Genomic DNA, 15,031 nt, shown 5'->3' with positions numbered 1-15,031 from the left:
TGTGGGCTCAGGAGACTCCCCTCCCCCAATACCACTCCACCTGCCCCCCTTCCACAGGCAACCCCCTGCAGGCAGGGTGACTTTCTCGGCCACTGGGGGTGGGGGGGGTGGCAGGGTTTCAGATTACCAGTAGGAATGGGTGCCTGAAGGGCTAAGACCCCACAAGATGATACCCTTCCTGCACTGGGGGCCGATGACCCTCCTGAGACTAGGCTGTGTGGGTGCCCGGAGCGGGACTGGGGCTGGGGCTTAGCTGTGGCAGAGGGGCTGGGCCCAGCTACATGCAGACACCTTCCAGGGCAGCAAAACCAGGCCAGCTCTGCTCTGCAGGCCCAGAGGAAGGGGGTTGGTCATGGGGTTCCCAAGTACAAGTAGATGGGGCAGTAGGGGGGAAGGTGTGGGGAGGTGGGGGGAACACGGGACAAAGAGCGGACCAGTGGGGAGGGGCAGGGAGGTGCCTGGGCAATGGTGGCCAGAGACACTGAAGGGAGAGAGATACGGGGACTCAGTGGAGGTGAGGGCAGAGGTGGGTGGACCAGGAGCTGCCCTCCAGGAGATGGGGGATGAGCTCCAAGGGGGGCCCAGAGGGGGCAAGGGAAATGGGGCAGACTGGGGGGGTGGGGGGGGTGCAGGGGAAGAGAAAGCGGCCTGTTGGGTTAGAGGAGGAGCCAGCGCAGGGATGGGGGTGAGCAGCCTCCAAAGAGGTAGAAGGAAAATCCTAGAGTGGGCTGCTGAGGAGACCTTTCTAGAAAGGTGTGACCAGCAGTGTCCTAGGATGCTAAAAGGCCAGGAAAGATAAGGCCCAAAAGTGTCCCTGGGACTAGCTGACCCTGAAGTCACTGGGCACAGAGCAAGGACTGGGGGGTTGTGGGGGGATGATGTGGATGGAAGGTGAAGGAGGAAGTGGAAGCTGAAGGGTGAGGTTCAGAGAAGGGGCCCAGTGGGAGGTCAGCCTTAGGAAGGAGGGGGAAGGGAGTGGGGGAGAGACAGCTGTGCGCTGAGGGGGAGTTTGGGGCAGTAAGGGCCTCAGAAAGCGGGAAGAAACCCCAGTGGCACAAGCGTTAAAGGTTCAGCTGCTAACAGAAAGGTAGGCGGTTCAAACCCACAAGCGACTCCAGGGGAGAAAGACCTTGCAATCTGCTCCTGTAAAGATTAAAAAAAAAAGATTACACCCTAGGAAATCCTATGGGGCAGTTCTGCTCTGTCCTATAGGGTAGCTAGAAGTTGGGATCACTTGATGGCACACAACAAAGGCCACTGGAATTTGGAAGAGACCAGTACTGGAGAGGCTGGGAGAGGGGCTGGGGAGGGGTTAGGGAGGGGCTGGGGAGATGTTAGGGAGGGGCTGGGGAGGGGCTTGGGAGGGGTCAGAGAAAAGTTCTGGAGGGGGAGGGCTGGGGAGGGGGAGGGGAGGCCTCAGTGAGGGCTAGGGGAGGGTAAGTGAGGGCTAGGTGAGGCTAGGTGAGGGCTAGAGGAGGGTAGGGGAGGGCTAGGGGAGGGTAGATGAGGGGTCCAGGAGGGGCTGGAGAGGGTGGGGAGGTGCCAAGGAGGGACCGGAAAGGGGCTGAGAGGAGTCAGGGAGGGGTGGGGCTGGGCAGGGGTAGGAGGGGTGGGAGGGAGCACGGATCCTCTGCCTGCAGAACCTGGGAGGTTGAACAGTATCTGGGCGTGGCGGCAGCTAGCTGGGGCCAGAGTCCGGGTCTGCGTGGGGACCCTGTCGAATGAAATGTAACAAAGAGTAACAAGGCCCTGAGACCCGGAATGGGGCACAGAAAGGGTTAAGGAGACACCTCCGGGGCCGTCCTGCCACCACAGGCCTGGGCTTACCGGACTGGAGGGGCTTCTCCGCCATACCTCTTCGGGCCCCACCCTTGGCCCCCACCCGGGCTCTTTGAAGGACCAGTGTCACCCAGGAGCCGTGGTGGGAGGTGTGCGGGGTGTCAGCCCTACCAACAAATCAGGGCGGCGCCCGGGAAAGAAGCTCGAGGACTGGGGAAGAGGAGGGAGCCAGGGGAAGGGGCGCTGAGTCACCCCCAGCCGCGCCCCGCCACACTCCCCGCCTGTCCTTCGGGGCCTCGGGGCTGGCTGGCAGGGCTGCAGACCCGCGGTCACTGCCTTTTTCCGGTCCCGGGTCCGAGGGACGAGGATTTGCGGAGGTAACGGCTCTGCAGGGCGGGAAATGGGGGTCTGCGGGGTAGGCGTCCGGGACATAAGGTTCGCTGGGTGCAGGGTCCGGGAGGAGGGTCGGGGGGTAGGAATCTGGGGGAGAGGAGTGCGGGCCAGGGGTCCAGGGTGCTGCCCTCGGGGGCCGGGCCGAGGGAGGCGGCGGGGGCGGGGGGCCCTCGGTTCCGCTCCCCCCGCGGGCAGCTCCCTCCCCTATCCCGCCTCCGCCGCCTCCGCCACCACCGCCGCCCAGTGTCGCGCCGGAAAGTTTGCGCGGACGCGGAGCGGCGCCGACCCCGACCCGGCAGCGAGGCTGAGACGAGCGGCCCCCGGCGCCCGGACCAACCGCGCCAGGACGGTGAGCACCTGCGGCCGCGGCCGAGGGGACCGCGGGCCCCGAGGGGATGTTCCCGGAGCCAACCGGGGCTGCGGATGGGGAGCGGGGCCTGACGGGCGGGCTCCTGTCCGGGACAGGGCGGTGCCGGGGGTCCCTGGCTGTCGCCGCCCTCGCCCCGCGGACACCTCTGTCCCCAACCCACGTGATGCAGCTCGGGGCTCGGAGGGTCAAGTGGTCCCGCACTGTCGGGCAGGTTCGGAGGTCTCAGCCCCTCCCCAGTCCTCTTGTCCCACAGGCGCGGCCTTTGGGGGGATCGGTGGCCACCAGGCGCTGGTTCTGCCATCCTCCGCCTGGAACTTGCTCTTCCCCACCCCCCCAGCATAGCCCCCACCTCCGAGAACAGCGTCACCCCCAAGCACCCCTCCCCCTCCCGTTGGCCCTTTTCCCTCTCCTCCCACCCCCGGGCTCTTACCCCCTGGAGAGGGTGAGGGGTCCCCACCCCGCCTAGCAGAGCTTCCCCCGCAGCCCACACGTGTGACTTTGACCCGCCGGCGGCGAGTCACCACCATGTCCCAATCTCTCTGGCGACCCCCATCTCGCAGCTGCCGGGGTTCCTGCCCCCACCCCCACCCCCACCAGCTGACCCTGCAATTTGCGCCGGCATTCTCTGGACTGGCTCGGGCAGTTTTCAGTCCTCTGGGCTGTGGTGATGGGTGGAGAGTGGAGGGGAGGGGAGAAATGAGGGCCTGAGGGGTTAATGGAAAGGTAGGCCGCCCGCCCCCCCACTCCTTCACCCCCACCCTCCGCACCCTTCCCACTCCAGGAGGCTGCAGGGACCCGGCTCTGTCAACAGCGCTGGCCCCTGACCTGCCCCAGGGCCATGACCTTCCCCCTACTAAAAACCAAAAAAACCAAACCCAGTGCCATCGAGTGGATTCGGACTCATAGGGACCCTATAGAACAGGGTAGAACTGACCCATAGAGTTTCCAAGGAGTGCCTGGAGGATTTGAACTGCCGACCTTTGCCGTAGCACTTAACCACTACACCACCAGGGTTTTCTCCCCCAACTAGGGCTTCTAAAAACACCTACACCTCCACCCTTCCGGGGCTCCCCAAGGCATTGGGGCCCCTCCTCTACCCTTTCAGATCAAGAATGGGGAGCCCTCTCTGCTTCTTGGCAGATGGGCCATCCACATGTCCCAGGGGTCTTCTCCAGGCTCTGAGGTTCCTCAGCCACTCTCAGGGGAAATTGTGGGACACTGGAGGAGCCACCTGGAAACCTGGTGGCATAGTGGTTAAGTGCTACAGCTGCAAACCAAAAGGTTAGCAGTTCCTATCTACCAGGCGCTCCTTGGAAACCGAACGGGGCAGTTATACTCTGTTCTGTAGAGTCCCTATAAGTCTGAACAGACTGAAGGCAAGGGTTTTTTTTGGGAGGAGCCATGAGCACGAAGTGGTGGCCAGCGGACAGACCTGGGGGAGGGCACATGCCTGCTGCCAGCTCAGAGTGGGGGCAGACTGAGGTGGCTGGGTGCTGTGGAGGCCAGCCTCCCTCAGGGTGGGTGCTGTGCACTCTTGGGGAGCCCTGGGCACCCTCATTTCCAGTCCAGACATTCAACCGGTACAGTCAGGGGCCCACTGAGTCACGCAGGGAAAAGGGCCTTTGCAGCAGGTCGCCTCCACCTCCACCCCTTGGTCTGGGTGCTCCAAGGGGATAATAAGGTGGAAAACGACAAGTGGGGACCACCAACAGAACTGAGGGTACCTCACGTCTGGCGGCCTCGCTGGTCCAAGACCTCAACCTGCTTTTTCATTTATCCAAGGCTGCAGGGTGGAGGACTCTGGGAGGCCTCTGAGGTCCCAAACACCTGCACCCCCGACACCCCCCACACCCCCGACACCCCGCTGCCTGACTAAAGAGCTGGAGGGTTGGGCCTGACATTGACAGTCAAGGACCAAGTCCTTCTCTCCATGACTTCCTTTAGTCCTCAGTGATGGGGAGCCACAAATCCCCACTTTAAAGGCCAATTCTTTGCAACAGATTCTAGGACCAGAGCTTGGCTCCCAGAGGTTGTCCCTCTTGTGAGGGGCAGTCTGCCACCTGGTGCCCAGGGGACCTCGTCTTGCCTTGAAGAGCTGCGTCCAGGGCCATATTCTGTTGGTTCTGGGTTAGAAGTCGATACCTGCCCTCTGCCCCTTCCTGGTTCCTATCAGAGGCCTTGAAGGGGACCATGGCCAGCCCCTCACATTCTGTGGGGCCCTTCCCTGCCTGCCTTCACCCCTAGGGAGGTGCCAGGCCATGAGCTGTGTAGGGGGCAAGCTTCAAGGATTCCCAGGCCCCTGGGATTCCCTGTTCATGAGCCTGGCTGCCATGGAGGTCTGGGGGTGCAGCCCACCTCTCCTTCCCTCTGGCCCCTGCTCATTACTTTCAGGGGCCCCAAACTAGCTGACCCCACTGGAAGGCAGCCCTGCATGGGCCACTGGTGGTGGCATGCCTGTGTTTCCTCACCCTGGGAAGCCAGCAAGGGGGGCATCCAAACGGCTCCCATGTTTCCCTGAAAAGCTGGCTTGAAGGGCATCCACACTGCAGGGTCCTCCCCCCTGGGGCAGAGCACAGCTCCTCCCCCACCCTGGCCACAGGGCCAGTGCCCCAGGGGCCTCTAGGCAGGGACAGCTTATCGGCCAGTGGCCTCCCTGCCCTACCCCTGTCCACTCTGCCCTGCCAGCCCTTGGCACCCCCTCCCCTACCCCTGTCCACTCTGCCCTGCCAGCCCTTGGCACCCCCTCCCCTACTCCCCATTCCCCCTCCTCCAAGGCCTCTTGGGAGTCCAGCAGCCTTGGGGATGGGGTGGCCGGCAGGCCAAAGCAGAGAGGACATCTCCAGCCTGCTCCTGCCCAGTCGACCCAGAAGCTAGGACACCAGGCACTCTGGGCTGGGCAGGCAAGCAGCAGCAGATGGGGCTATTTGGCCAAAATTGAGAGGAGATCATGCCCACGGGGGCCCAGGCTGGGGACACCTGGGCTACCCCTCCCCATTCCCTGCCTGCTGGGTTCCGCCTCCCACCAGACCCAACAGAGCCCAGGCCGGGCTGTGGACCAGGAGCCCAGCTGGCCTCCTTAGCTTGGACCCCACATGGCAGCAGATCCGGGTCCCGTTAGGGGAAGGAAGAAACATAAGAGGCCTAGAGCAAGCTGCCCCCATGAGGGCTCAGCTGGACTCTGACCTGAGAAGGCAGGCCAGCACTGTCCCTTCCTGGTCAGCTGCCCAGTCACTTTCCAGTACAGCAACTGCCCCATACCCCTGCCACTCCCTGCTTTCTCCCTGGCTCCTGGATAACACTGCCATCCGTCCTCTACCAGGGGCCAGGGTGCCCAGAAGAAGGGCCCCCCAAGCCTCAAGGGAAGCCCCCCTGAGATGGGCTGTGCAAACAGTGACAGCTGATTTATGAGGTGGCTGCTGCCGGACGGACACCCGGCTCAGATGGGGCTCTGCCGGGACTCAGGCACTACACCTCCCCCCACCCCCTCACAGGCACTGTAAGGGCAGGGGTCCTGTGTCTGGGCCCCAGGCTGCCACAGTGCTAACCTTAGGAATGTGTCCACAGGATGGCAAGCTGGACGGAGACTTGGGCGAGGCCACGGGTGGGGGCACCCAGATACCGTATCCTTGGAAAGGGGGCAAGGAGTGATGAAGACCACCTGAGCCTGTGGCTGCAGATGGCACAGCAGGGAGCTGGCCCAGGGCCACCTCATCAGACATGGCACTGGGGACCAGGAGATGCCCCTGCCCCTCAGTGCTCCAGGTCGAGTCAGCCTGGCAGGTGGCCTTTCCCAGGGCTGAGAATAGGTGGGGTGGGGTGGCCAGACCAAGGAGGTGGCTGGTACTGGCTGTTTTCCAGGAGCTGTGGGTGACCAGGCAGGAGGGTGGCTGCTGCCAGCACAGAGAGGGGGCTTCTGGGGCTGTCAGGACCACCGGACAGACAGCCGGCATGGACCGGGGGATCCAGCCTCACCCAGGGGAGATGGCAGAGTCCCCACAACCCTGGACAAAGCCTCCCCACCTCCTTCTCCCACTTCAGCAGAACTCTGAGGCTCAGAGCACTGGTGTCGGGGAGAGCCCTCTGCTCACTCTTGGCCCCCCGCCCCAGGTCCTCCTGTGGTGGCTTTTGGTGTCCCCAGAGGAGTGGGCACTCCCAGGAGGACCCCTTTGTCCAGACGTGTACCCCAGCCAGATGTGGAGGGCAGCTGCCAAGAGGCATGCCCCCCGCCCAGCCATCCCACCCCCACCTCTTCCTCCTGCTGCTGCTGCTGGCCCACCAGGTGAGTGCTACAGCCTGCCCCTCCTGGCCATCCCCTCCAGCACAGAGCATGCACCCTTCTGCCCTGACGCCCTGTCTGTCCTCTTTCTGGCTGCCTGTCCATCTGTCCCCCAGCCACAGGCCCCCGCTGCTCAGGTGATGGACTTCCTGTTTGAGAAGTGGAAGCTCTATGGAGACCAGTGTCACTATAATCTGAGCCTGCTGCCACCCCCCACCGGTGAGCCCAGCCGGCCCCCCAGGCCAGCCCCTTGGGCGCCTGGCGCTTCCTCTTGCCTGGGGTGCACCAGTCGCCTCATGTAACACTGTGGCGGGGCTTTATCCCTAGGAACAGCCACAGAGAGGCTGTGACTAACCTGGTCACACAGCCAGCAAGTAGCAGGAACTACCCTCCTCTGCTGTGGGAACCTGACTCAGGCCTCACAGGGCTCCCAACTCAGTGGGCACAGGGCACAAGGAGAGGTGGCCCGAGAGGGGTGGGCTGAGCACTGGGGGTGAGGTGCATTATGCTGGGGGTTCAGTCGCTGGGGAGACTAAGGCCAGAGGCTGAGGGCAGTGGAGATGCACAGGGACGGGGCTGGCATCTGGACACTGGAGCCACAGCACTGGTGCAGGACCCTTGGGGGGCCTGGGAAGGAAGGCAAGAGAATAGGGGTTCAGCTCCCAGACAGGGAGGTGCTCTGAGAAGGTTGGTGGGAAAGGGGGTCTCAGGGTGGGCTTGGGGCACGTTTTGGAATTGCATCTCCAAGGGAAGGTGACCCTGGGCAGAGCTGCCCTAGCAGTAGAGGTGGAGGCCTCGGTGCAGGGGTGGGAGACAGCCACTCCAGGTCATTTCCAGGAGGAGGCTCTGGTGGAGGGTGCTGTACAGGGTCAAGACCTGCTAAGGGAGCCCCTTTGCCCCGTCACCCCACCTGCAGAGCTGGTCTGCAACCGAACCTTTGACAAGTACTCCTGCTGGCCAGACACCCCTCCCAACACCACAGCCAACATTTCCTGCCCCTGGTACCTGCCCTGGTACCACAAAGGTACCTCCTGGGGGGATGGGGGTTGGTAGGGCTGACCGAGGAGGCAGCCAGCATGGGGCGCTGACCTGAGCCGTGCCCCCACCCCCAGTGCAGCACCGCCTCGTCTTCAAGAAGTGTGGGCCTGATGGGCAGTGGGTGCGGGGGCCCCAGGGACAGCCATGGCGCAATGCATCCCAGTGCCAGATGGACAAGGACGAGCTGGAGGTCCAGGTCAGCCCTGGTGGGTAGCAGGTGGGTGGCGAGCAGCCATGGTGGGACAGGCCGGGGGCCATTCTGAGCACCCGCTCACCCTTTGCAGAAGGAGGTGGTCAAGATATACAGCAGCTTCCAGATGCTGTACACCGTGGGGTACTGCCTGTCCCTGGGGGCGCTGCTTCTCGCCCTGGCGGTCCTGCTGGGCCTCAGGTATGCCTGCCCAGCATTAGTGGTGGCTCAGGGACAGTGGCCCAGCAGTGTGTGGGAGGCCCGTGGGCAGGGTGGCGAGCTGACACCCTGTCCCTGCAGCCAGCTGCACTGCACCCGAAACTACATTCACATGAACCTGTTCACCTCCTTCGTGCTCAAGGCCAGCTCCGTACTGGTCATGGACGCGCTGCTGCAGACACGCTACAGCCAGAAGATTGGTGACGACCTCAGTGTGAGCATCTGGCTCAGCAACGGGGTGAGTGTGAGCGCCCAGGGGGTGAGGAGGGCTGGGCTGCCTGAGCTGACCTGCACCTGTGGCCAGGCGGTGGCCGGCTGCCGTGTGGCAGCCGTGTTCATGCAGTACGGCATCGTGGCCAACTACTGCTGGCTGCTGGTGGAGGGTGTGTACCTGCACAGCCTGCTGGGCCTGGCCGCCTTCCCTGAGAGGAGCTTCTTCACCCTCTACCTGGGCATCGGCTGGGGTGAGCAGGGCAAGCGATGGGGGTGGGCCAGCAGCCCCTTGGAGCCGAACTTGGGACCTCAGTCATTCCATCTCCCTGCCATGCTGCCTGCAGGTGCCCCGATGCTCTTTGTCATCCCCTGGGCCGTGGTCAAGTGTCTGTATGAGAACATCCAGTGAGTATGATTGGGGTGAAGACAGCAGGATGTGGATCTGACCAAGGAGGCCTGGGCGGCTGGGTCACACCCCTCCCAGCTGCTCTGTGCCTGGCACGTGGGCAGTGTCCTGAGTGTGAGGGGAGCGGGCATGGGGGCTTCAGCAGGAGCCAGTGCGGGGGGTGAGCAGAAGTGGTCCCCAGGAAGGGGGCCCTCCTGACCATCTCCATCCTTCCTGAGGTCACATCAACTGGGGGGCAGGGCCGGTAGGGCACCATGTGCCCAGAGCTGCAGGGATGTGGGCTGGGCCCCCGAGTGGGGTGAGGGCCCAAGAGTGCACCCCAGTCCCCTGGGGGGGGCTTCAGGCTATGAGCCCCACCCCCACAGGTGCTGGACTAGCAATGACAACATGGGCTTCTGGTGGATCCTGCGGTTCCCTGTCTTCCTGGCCATCCTGGTGAGGAAATGAGGCCCACTGGCGCTGCAATGAGGGGCACGGGTCGGGGTGGCACTGGGCAGCCACATAAGCTGAGGGCAGATAGCACCTGGCTCCTGGCATGTACCCAGGACGCTGGCTGGCACTGTGGCCTCGGGTCAGGCTGCCCAGAGGTTGTGGGCTGTCATCCTTGGACAGACACCTGCCAGCATCAGGGCCTGCTGATGTGACAGGCGTGGGGCGGCCAGGGCTCTGAGCTGTCTGGGGTTGTCCTGAGCTGTTCCCCAGCTGCACCCTCCCTGCCCACAGATCAACTTCTTCATCTTTGTGCACACCATCCATGTCCTTATGGCCAAGCTGCGTGCCCGCCAGATGCGCTACACTGACTACAAGTTTCGGTGCGTGGCAGTGACGCAGACCAGAGACCCTCCGGGGTGCTGCCGGGAGGGGAGGCCTGGGGCTGGGCCGAGGGAGGCTGAGGGTCTACCCCCACAGGCTGGCCAAGTCTACGCTGACCCTCATTCCCCTGCTGGGTGTCCACGAAGTGGTGTTTGCCTTCGTGACCGACGAGCACGCCCAGGGCACCCTGCGCTTCGTCAAGCTCTTCTTTGACCTCTTCCTCAGCTCCTTCCAGGTGCTGCTGCCCACCCCACCCTGCGGCCCCCAGAGATGGTGGTGCCCTGGCCTCCCCTCCCTCTCCCGGGAAGGGTGCTGCCCTGTTTACCCTCCCCCCTCCCCAGGGACTCAGCTGCTGTGATCACCCCCTCCCCCCCAGAGAGGTACTGCTCTGACCTCCCCGCCCCCCCACCCCCATCATGGGTACTGTCCTGACTCCCTCTCTCCCCAGGGCCTGTTGGTGGCTGTTCTCTACTGTTTTCTCAACAAGGAGGTAGGTGAGGGGACGGTGGAGTCTGGGACTGCCCTGGCTGTGGGTGTCTGGGTAGCAGTCAGGGACTTCTTCACAGAGCTGGGGCACAAACACCCACAGCCCTGGAGCCCACTGCCACTCACATCCAGGGAGTGCATGTTGCCATAGTGACAGGGGTGGGGACCCTGAGATGGGTTAGCCGCAGCGAGGGGCCCAGATGTATGCATTCCTGGGTGGCGATGACTGAGTGGCATCACTCACTGGCACAGAGCCGAGTGCCTGCACAGGTCCTCCAGGCCCCACACAGCAGGGGACCATGGTGTGGGCCTGGCGGCAACAAGCACTGACACAGGGACCAAGGTAGGTCCTGGGGGGATGTGGCGCAGGGACCGAGGCAGGCTCCAGGGTACATGGTACAGGCTGACCCCAGGCTGACCCCAGGTGCAGTCGGAGCTGCTGCGACGCTGGCACCGCTGGCGCATCGGCAAGACCCTACAGGAGCAGCGCCAGAGGGGCAGCCACTCAGCCCCACCTGCCCACAGGCCCCCCAGTGAGAAGCTGCTGCTGGTGAGGAGCAACGGCAGGGACGGAGCCGGCCCAGACCCCTCCTCAGAGACCCCCTCGGCCCACAGCCTCCCTGGGCTGGCTGAGAGACCCTTCTGAAGCACTGGGACCCCCCCTGTGGTGGACTGTGTGTCCCAAGTGGGCGTTGTGGACATTCCAGAACTCAATGCTTGATCAGGCTGGAGTGTGGGGGAGCCCTCCAGAGGCCCCCTGATAGTGGTCCCCCGACAGTGCCCTCCTGCCTTCACTGTGACCATGCCAACCCAGAGGCAGGGGATGGGGTGCAGAAAGGGGCAGGGAGCTATGCTGAGTTGCATACCACATGTCCCGGGTGTTGGCGTGTCCCGTGTGCATGGATGTGTCTTCAACAATAAAAAGCTCAGGTTGTACAGTGTACACACCCAGCACAGCTGGGCATCAGCATGTGCCAGGGCCCTCAGCCTGCAAGAGGGAGCAAGCATGCCTGGGCGCTCCCTCCTCTGGTCACCCTACCGTACGGATGAGGGGTCCTGAGGCCAGCGGAGGCCAGTGGAACGGCCCCACCTCTCCCGTCCCGACTGAGCATGCCTGGTCTGGCCACCCCCAACCCCAGGGCAGGGCCGGGGCTCCGTCTCCTCATGGGCCAGAGTCAACGGCCCCCCATTAGCTTTGCCTCCCAGCTCCCCGTGGGGCAGAATCACTAGTAGAGGGGATATGGAGGCAGAACATGGCTGAGGGGGGCCCTGGCCATCCAACACTTACCCTACAAGCCACGCAGGAAATGTGTTCTGCAGAGGCTGTCTTCCAGAATCCCCTTCCCTGGAAGCATCCAGCAAAGGGAGAGGACACTCTGCCTGGGCACCACTGACTCTAACACCAGCTCTGGCTGCCCAAGGAGGTGCAAACCATTAATGCTTCCAGCTGCTAACCTAAAGGTTGAAGGTTTGAGTCCACCCAGGGATGCCTAGGAAGAGAGGCCTGGGGATCTACTTCTAAAAGATCAGCCACTGAAAACCCTGTGGAGCACAGTCCTACCCTGACACACATGGGGTTGTGGTGAATAAGAGTTGACTTGAGGACAAGTGGTCACTGGCTTCTAATCAGCCTGGCAATCCAGTTTCCTGGATACGCAGCAGATTGCCACAGGAAGACACGGACCTAAAGCTGCCACAGATGCAAATCAGGGTGGCAGGAGACTTTATTCAAAACCTCTGTGCAGCCATAGGGTAGTTCTTCAGCAGAGACTCTCAAGCCTTCCACTCCCAAAGAGCAGGCACACAGAAAGGCAGCCACATGGCATGGTGGACATGCTCCGTTCGGTAGCAGGGGGGCTGGTGTTTGCCAGGATGCAGAAACACCAAGCGGTGCGCTGGGGGTGGGGGGGCACAATTGTCTGGGGGTCCAGGTTGCCACTGAGGCAGAGTGTGTTGTTGAGGTACGTTCTGCCACCAGGGCTCAGACACACCAGGCAGAACCACCCAAGCTGGGCGGAGGCAAGTCGGGAGCGGGGAGTGCTGGCGGGGACTGTGGTCACCCCCTCTGTGGAGTGCCCCCACAGCACCTGCTGCAATGCCTTATGGGGTGCATGCATGGGGGTGCTGTCAAAGGGCAGGGGGCCCGGAGGAGCAGAAGGCGCAGCCCCAATTGGCCCACCAGGTGTCTCCACTCTGAGGAGCGCTGGGGGAGGGGTGCGCATCCACCTGCCTGCCTGGGACACGTGGGCCAGAACTGCTCAGGCAAAGCGGGGCTAATTGGAGCAAATGAAAGGATAGGAGGCCTCTCAGGAAAGGTAAACAGAATTACTCACTGCCAGGCACTGGGGCCCTCCTGGGGTGGCCTACCCCACTGCCCCCCGCAGGCGGGTGGGGAGGGATGTGGGTGCGTGGCAGGGTCTGGAGGCTGGGAGCTCAAGGCACGTCAAGGGAGCTGTGGCTGGTGGGAACTTCGGACCAGGGGCTGGGCCAGCCGGGTGTACCCTCTCTGGACCCAGGGGCAGTGGCAGCTGTGCAACCTGAAAGCCTGAGGCCCTGACCTTGAGGCTTCACACACCTTTCGTCCCAGCCTCCAGGCCTTGCCAGCCTCCGTGCCTAGCTGTGGCGTGGGCACAAGACTGCCTCCTCCAAGTTGGCAAGGGAGGGCACCACTCTCCTTCATGCCAGCTGAGCTTGGGGTTGGGGACTGCCTGGGGAGAGCATGCCCGCTCACCTGGGGCCTCCTGACACCCTCCCCATCTGCCCTTGCCCTCCTTCAACCCGTCCCGGAGCTTTCCAAGGGAACCGGAACAGGCCGGTGGAGTCAGGGTGGAGGTGCAGGGCCTGGAGCGCTGGGGGCCTGGACTCTATCAGCCAATAAACATTGGCCCAGGCTGGGCAGTTTGGCAGCTAGACCAGGTGGAGGATCCACTTTCTAACTCAGCCCAGCTGCTGTGGGAGGGGCCCTGGCCCTTCCCCAGGCCCACCCAGCACCACCCTTCATCCTGGCCCTCTGCCCCTCCCAATCTCTGCTTCTCCTCTCACCTCCATCCCAAGGATGCATGGGTGCCGCCCAGAAGAGTGTGTGTGCGCTGCAAAGGGAGGTGGCTGGGTGTATGAATGTGGAAAAAGGCAATTCCACCTGTATGGGGCCAGGTGGGCAGGTGTACAGCTGTATGGGGCCAGGTGGGCAAGCGTACAGTTGTATGGGGCCAGGTGGGCAAGTGTACAGCTGTATGCACACCCAGTGTTCCAGGGAGGTGTGCTGTGTGTGGATCCCTGAAATCTTGTGTATGTGCAGCCACTAAAATGTGAGTAGAGACAAGAAAGACAAAGGCACAGACTACAACAAACAAGGGGCCAATCCCAGGAGAGGTGAGGAGTGTCCCCACAATGGCAGCCGTGTGCCAAGCAGAGTAGGCCCCAGGGTGGGGCGACACACAGGTCCAGAACAGATTCCCTCAAGGGGATGAAAGTGAACATACGGAAAGATTTAGAAGACCTGCTGGAGAGTTCAGAACTTATTTGGTGATGAGTACATAAGAGACTGAGCAAAGGAAAAAAGAAGGCAATTAATAACTCCAACGAAAACAAAAAGTTGGACAGGAATGAAAAAGCAATCACAATTTGCCAAAATGCTCAGCTTGGAATACAAACACAGATATCACAATGTAAACACTCAACACTGACGTAACCAAAGTTATGGAGGGTGGGGTCCTAGGGAGGCTGGCGGACACCAAGAGTATGTACGTGCTGCGCTGGTCAGGGGACGAACAAAACCTTCATCTTCCAAGGGGAGGTCAACAGATGATGGTTAAGAAGCAAAATCCAGAAGCAAGAACTCATGCGTGGAGCTGGTTCACCTCCTCCTGACACCTCTGCAGTCCTCAGTGCCCGGTCACCCCAGCTCACCTACTCTTCCCCTGACTTTGATCCCTTTTCCTGCTTCCACCTCCTCCTCTCCCTGAGCTCAGGCCCCCCTTCTTTATCAATCTAAAAAACATCAATATTCAGACCACTCCCAACCTATATATCCAGCCCCACGGCCCTCCGGAATCCCACTCGGCCCCTCCGCTCGGACGAGCATGCTGAGCTCCTCATCCCGCATCAGCTTCTCCCTCCCATGGTTCACCGCAGATGCCCCGACGGGTCTCCCTGCAGTCCGCTCTCAACCATGGCCATGGAAAGACTCCACACAGGAGCCCAATCAAGCCTCCATTTTTACCTCCATTTACAAGAGATTCAGGACCAGGTGAGCCTGTGGTACTGACACCATGAGGATTCAGCCATGTCCCAAATGTGGGAAACCCACGATCAAACGCCCGAGAAAGGGCGGAGGGGGACAGGGATCAATTGAGAGAGACCTAGAGAGACTCACTGAGACTCCGCTTTTCCATCCTGAGTCGAGAAACCCTGGGAAAAACTGTTTTAGACATTCAGAATGACACAGACTGGGTGCTGACCGGTATTAGGGAATTATTGTTAATTATAGTAGGTGAATGGAGTCCCTGGGTGGTACAGTTAAGCACTTGGCTACTAACCAACAGTCCACCCAGAGGTACCTAGGAAGGAAGGCCTGGCAATCTAATTCCACCAGGTCACAGCCCCTGAAAACCCCATGGAGCACAGGTCTCCTCTGACACACGTGGTGTTGCCACGAATCAAGAGCTGACTCGATGGCAACTGGGCTTGTTTTTGGCAGCAGGTATGGGAATGGCCTGGGGTTAGGTCAACACAGTGAAGTGCTATTCACAGGTGGAGTCTGCTTTCACAGGTGGAAAGTGTGGACAAAGACCAAACAAGGCTGGCCTGGCTGACACCAAGACCACCCCATCATCCTGTCTACTCTGC

General features: G+C 61.9%; 1 protein-coding gene across 9 annotated transcripts; it reads left to right on the top strand.

Moving 5' to 3' along the window:
* The first annotated feature begins 2,401 nt into the window (after positions 1 to 2,401).
* Positions 2,402 to 11,124, top strand: GCGR (glucagon receptor). 9 transcript variants are annotated; one of them, XM_064270532.1, is made up of 15 exons: positions 3,289 to 6,304; positions 6,650 to 6,821; positions 6,935 to 7,037; positions 7,735 to 7,842; positions 7,931 to 8,052; positions 8,141 to 8,247; positions 8,347 to 8,503; positions 8,570 to 8,729; positions 8,823 to 8,883; positions 9,250 to 9,319; positions 9,608 to 9,696; positions 9,794 to 9,932; positions 10,146 to 10,187; positions 10,436 to 10,526; positions 10,608 to 10,717. In XM_064270532.1, the coding sequence occupies exons 1-14, from the start codon at positions 6,108 to 6,110 to the stop codon at positions 10,511 to 10,513; spliced, it is 1,605 nt and encodes a 534-aa protein (XP_064126602.1). In that variant the 5' UTR covers positions 3,289 to 6,107; the 3' UTR covers positions 10,514 to 10,526; positions 10,608 to 10,717. The 9 variants fall into 9 exon arrangements, with proteins under 9 accessions (XP_064126606.1, XP_064126600.1, XP_064126602.1 ...); XM_064270536.1 differs by lacking the exons at positions 3,289 to 6,304; positions 10,436 to 10,526 and adding an exon at positions 2,402 to 2,521 and having other exon boundaries at positions 10,608 to 11,124; XM_064270530.1 differs by lacking the exon at positions 9,794 to 9,932 and having other exon boundaries at positions 3,288 to 6,304; positions 10,608 to 11,124.
* Positions 11,125 to 15,031: the final 3,907 nt, after the last annotated feature.

Source organism: Loxodonta africana, chromosome 18, assembly GCF_030014295.1.
Source record: "Loxodonta africana isolate mLoxAfr1 chromosome 18, mLoxAfr1.hap2, whole genome shotgun sequence".
NCBI classification, from domain to species: Eukaryota; Metazoa; Chordata; class Mammalia; order Proboscidea; family Elephantidae; genus Loxodonta; species Loxodonta africana.
This window is presented reverse-complemented; position numbering and strand designations above follow the sequence as displayed.

Bases quoted from the DNA above. Each gene is read 5' to 3' on its own strand.
- GCGR (XM_064270529.1), top strand. From the start codon at position 6,108: ATGGCAAGCTGGACGGAGACTTGGGCGAGGCCACGGGTGGGGGCACCC. The intron at 6,305-6,649 runs GTCGAGTCAGCC...CCCCCGCCCCAG, and splicing joins CCTGCCCCTCAGTGCTCCAG to GTCCTCCTGTGGTGGCTTTT. The intron at 6,822-6,934 runs GTGAGTGCTACA...TCTGTCCCCCAG, and splicing joins TGCTGCTGCTGGCCCACCAG to CCACAGGCCCCCGCTGCTCA.